The 4360-nt window shown below is 49.2% G+C and overlaps 1 protein-coding gene across 1 annotated transcript; it reads right to left on the reverse strand.

Annotated features, from left to right (window-relative positions):
- Positions 1–578: 578 nt before the first annotated feature.
- HOXC11 (homeobox C11) lies at positions 579–3491 on the reverse strand. Its single transcript, XM_015850353.2, is given in 3 exon segments — positions 579–879; positions 882–1067; positions 2439–3491. Coding segments are annotated over 3 exon segments (900 nt in total). The 5' UTR covers positions 3109–3491; the 3' UTR covers positions 579–835.
- Between the last annotated feature and the right edge of the window lie 869 nt (positions 3492–4360).

The raw sequence follows: 4360 nt of genomic DNA on the forward strand, positions 1-4360 counted from the left end.
CAAACCTCTTTTCGTTTGGTTTCAACCCCTTCCCTCCCCCCCCCAACACCTCCCACTCAACATGAACCTCACAGAATGCATGTATAGATATACACACAGGCGCTGTCCCGTGTATATATATATTCATATACATATAAAGGGTGCACTAGGGGGGGGTGGGGAGGGGTGAGAATCTTCGTCCTGCTTGCAGACAGGGATTTAAATTAGGGTTCGGCTCTTGGCCATGGGGAGGAGGAAGGACACAGAGGAGCGGTGGGTGCGATGTGCACACGCACACACGGGGACGCACGCGTTGGTGCGCTTCACACACACACACACTCACACACACTCACACACTCACCCCCAGACGAAGGGATGTGATCCTAAAGGGAGGTTTTGGCCGCTCTTGGGATAACACAGCCGCCTTGTGAAGTCACAACAACACCCGCACAGCGCTGAGATGCATTCAGAGAGACGCGGGCGGCCAATCATCATCGCCATAATAATAATAATAATTAAAAAGAAAAATAAAAGATGAAGAAGAATAAGAAGGGGAGGAGGGAGGGGGGAGGGAAGGGAGGAATCCCATCTCGTTCAGGCAAAAATAAGAAGAAAAAAAGGAAAGAAAAAAAAAAAAGTTAAATAAAATGTTCGTGGAATTCGAGTCCTGGAGAGGTTTGGTAAATGAAAGAACGTTTCACTCCTTTTGTTACTCTGAGCTGTCCCAGACATAGAAATGTTAAGTAACGAAAAGGTTCAAACTTTGAGGTTGCTTTGTCGGCTTGAAAGGGCAAAGCCACGAGTGCGGCTGTTCCTTCCCGAAACACTTCGCCAGCAGAGGGGATTACAAAGATGTTCACAATAAGGGATTCCCAGAGTAATACTGTAATCGGTCCCTGTTAATTTTTTTTCTTTCATTCTTCTGTTCTGAAACCAGATTTTAACTTGTCGGTCAGTGAGATTGAGCATCCGAGACAACTGGAGCCTCTTTTCTTTGTTTATATAGACATTGAAGAAGAATTCTCTCTCCAGCTCTCTGATCTGGAATTTCGAATAGGGGCACCTCTTCTTTCTCGTTCTGGGAGCACCTTAAAAGAACCAGAAGGCAACGTAAACATCCCGAGGAAAAGCAACACACGGCCTCACCTTCGCGCTGACCACATAGATGGGGGCCTGGAGGAGTGAGTGGGTGGGTGGGGGGTGTATTAACCACGGGGAGACCTCAGCGCGGAGGTGAAGTGACACGGGGTCTTTGCGATCACTTTTCCCACTGCAAGGGCTCGAAGCCCAGAAAGGGACCCCCGTGCAGCTGCGTTTTGAGTGCGGAGAGATTAGTTTTGACAAAGAGCAGCCCCGGGTTTGAAGGCAGCGGTGCAGGAGCAGCTGTGCAGGGAAAGCGAGGGGGGGAAAAAAAAGAGAGCGCACGCTCGGCTGCAAATCTGTTATCTGTATAGAAACAGCATGAGCGAGGTCGGAATTATAGGAACTAGATATGATGTTCCGCATAAGTTTCTGATTAACTCCAGTCCTCGCCACACACGCAAAAAGGAATCAAAGTCAAAGAGAACTTCGCATCTGAGCTGCAAACGGGGACTTTCTGCTGCACACGAAAGCAAAGAGGGAAACAAAACAACCCTCCCCCGTGCCAAAAGGAGGGGGGGGAAAAAAAGGAAAGAAAAAGAGAGAGCTCCACGCTCAGCCCTGGCTTGCAAAGTTGCCTGGATGGAGCGCTTTAAAAGCCTGGAAATGGGGGTGAATGCAGGGAGAGGAGCAGAGCAAAGCAGAAGCGCACGTCGGTCGGACAAAGCCGGGCGCCGCTCCGGCCTTGCGGGGTGAAAACAGCTTTAAACGGAAAGTCTAAAGCAAACGCTCCGCGGATTCCGCAGCTCTCCAGCAACAAACCCCCCCCTTTGCCGCCCCCCCCAACCCCCCCCCTCCGTCAGCACCACACCCCCACCGAGAGAAAAGACTCACCATACAGTTTTAATTTATATGAAAAAAAGAAAAGGCGAGAATAATGCACAGATATTAAAAAATATAAGCCACGCACCGCATGCATCTCAGCGCCTACAAGAGAGCGCAGGCAGCGGAGCAATGTTCTGCCCAATTGCCTTTTACCCTCCGCAACCCGGCACCAAAATCCTTTTAAAATGCTCATGTAAGTTCATGATCAAAGTTAATATTTGTCACGACGGCGTGCTTTTAAAATTTCACAGACTCTGAGATGCGGTATCTGCTGCCTAACATCTCTTTTTTTTTTTTTCCTCCTTTTTTTTTTTTCTCCTCTTTTTTTTTTTGTTCCAAAGAGCTTTTCCCATCGTAAAAATTCTTCTCGTTGGAAGAAAGAGCTTTGTAGGTTATAATAAAATCCTTTGAATGCTTATAAAACTCCACATAAAATTTGACCGACAAAACACACGGGCTAGTCCCTTAACCTTTCCGTTTACTGCTCTACCTACTCGAATTGCTGCTTTTGCTTCCTTCCTTGTTGACAGAGGAGGACGAGGCTGAAGAGCCGGGAGTTGTGTTCTCCTCTTCGTCTTCCGGGTCCATCCCCGTCTCTCCGCGGGATGACAGCGCGTGGCTCTGGGGTTCAGCCTCCCCTTTGCCCTCTCCTTTCTGCCCGCAGCTCTCGGTCGGGTTTTCAGCCCCGCAATACGCGTTTTCGAAGAAGCGGTCGAAACCTTGGGGCAGGACCGTGTTTTTGTTCATGCCGCCGTAGAATCCCGTCGGTGCCGGGTGGTTGGAGCTGGGGTGGTGGTGGCTGTACGCGCTCTCGTTTTTCATTAGCATTTCGGTCATGGTGGAAGGCGGGATGCACTCTCTATGCATCAGATCTTCTGCGGAATAACACGACGCGTAATTGCTTCTATGGTGCCATTTACTGGAGGGGTCTAGACCATAGGAGACCTCTCGCACGGGCTGCGAGAGGTTGGTGGAGTACGGGTAGGAGATTTGGCGAGAGGGGGCCTGTGGCAGGAAAGATGACACAGTTGAAAATTCGGGGACGTAATAGGTACAGCTGGGGAGGTAGAGGTTGGAAGCGCAACCCGCCCGCTCTCCAAACTCAGCGCTCCTCTCTTTACGCGACTGGGAGCAGAAGTTGCCCAGATTCACTGAGTTAAACATCTTTCTCCTTTTCTCGCTCCTATAGATAGATGTTTTGGATCCGATGTGCGGAGGGGAAAAAATTTGGGAAGGCGAGATGACGCGCGATCCGTCTTAGTCGCTCCGGAGGAACACGTGATCCAAAGTAGATATTGTCATATATCAGTTTGGAGCACTTAGATGCGTAGGAGTGGTTCACTTAGGTAAGATCTCAGAGGTTCAAACGATTGGTTTTCAAACACCGCAGAAACATTATGAAAATCAATGGCAGATTTGTATGCATTTTCCCGAAGGCACACCCCTCGTAGGCGCTCACAGCAGAACTATGGAGGGGCGGCCGTGAAGTTGCCTTGCTTTTTTTTTTTTTTCTTTTAAGCCTCCTTCCTCCTCTCCTTCCCATTCGGATTCTGCTCTCTGCTTTCAGCTTCATTCGGGGATGGGGTGGGGGCGATTGGGGCTGCGGAGGGGAGGGGGGAGAGGGAGGGTCTTAAGGAGCTCGGACCGGGTTGGGTTGTGTTGGTGTGGTGTGTTGTTTTTTTTTTCCCCTTCCTCGCCCTTTGTAATATTTTAATTACGGTGATTACTGTAATTTATTATGATGATTATTTCTATCCTAGCCCTCTCTTAGAAGTGTTCAAGAACAGACTTTAGGTAAATCAATATAATCAAGGGGAAAACGTAAGTAAGTTTGGGAACATTTGGCCCCGTTTGCTGCAGGGTTCAGAGCTCCGTACAGCTGCGCTGCGAAACGACGGGGAAACCTCCATCTCTCTGGGAGCGTGAAGGAGGGAGGGGGGGTAGCGGGGGGGTTGGTGCTAATTAACAAGCCTCTAACATACGCTAATTATGTTGATCTCTATGTGCACACCAACTATACATCACGCCCGTTGGCACGGCCGGGAGCGACGACATCATTTAAGCGGTGGCCGTGCGCGAAGTTGCAAAGTTTGAAGGGAAAGCAAGGCCGGCCTTAATGACTTTTGATATCGAATTAGTCGTAGATGAAGGGGCAGGACAAATGGATGAGGTCGGTGTCTGGTAAATACTCGAAAACCTCCTCGAATGTTTGGTTAAATATTTATTCCGTCCGAGTGGCGCATTGAATATTTAATGCAATTGTTTATCGTCAATCAATGCGTGCGCTTTCGGCACTGCTCTCCTCGTTTATTCCTCCAGCCGAATTAAAAAAGATCTTCTTATTAAAGTCGTTTGTCTTCCCTCCGTGCCCTGAGAGCCGACTCTCCCTCCGTCCTTCTGCCTTCCCACACGAAAC

Source organism: Coturnix japonica, unplaced genomic scaffold, assembly GCF_001577835.2.
Source record: "Coturnix japonica isolate 7356 unplaced genomic scaffold, Coturnix japonica 2.1 chrUnrandom339, whole genome shotgun sequence".
NCBI classification, from domain to species: Eukaryota; Metazoa; Chordata; class Aves; order Galliformes; family Phasianidae; genus Coturnix; species Coturnix japonica.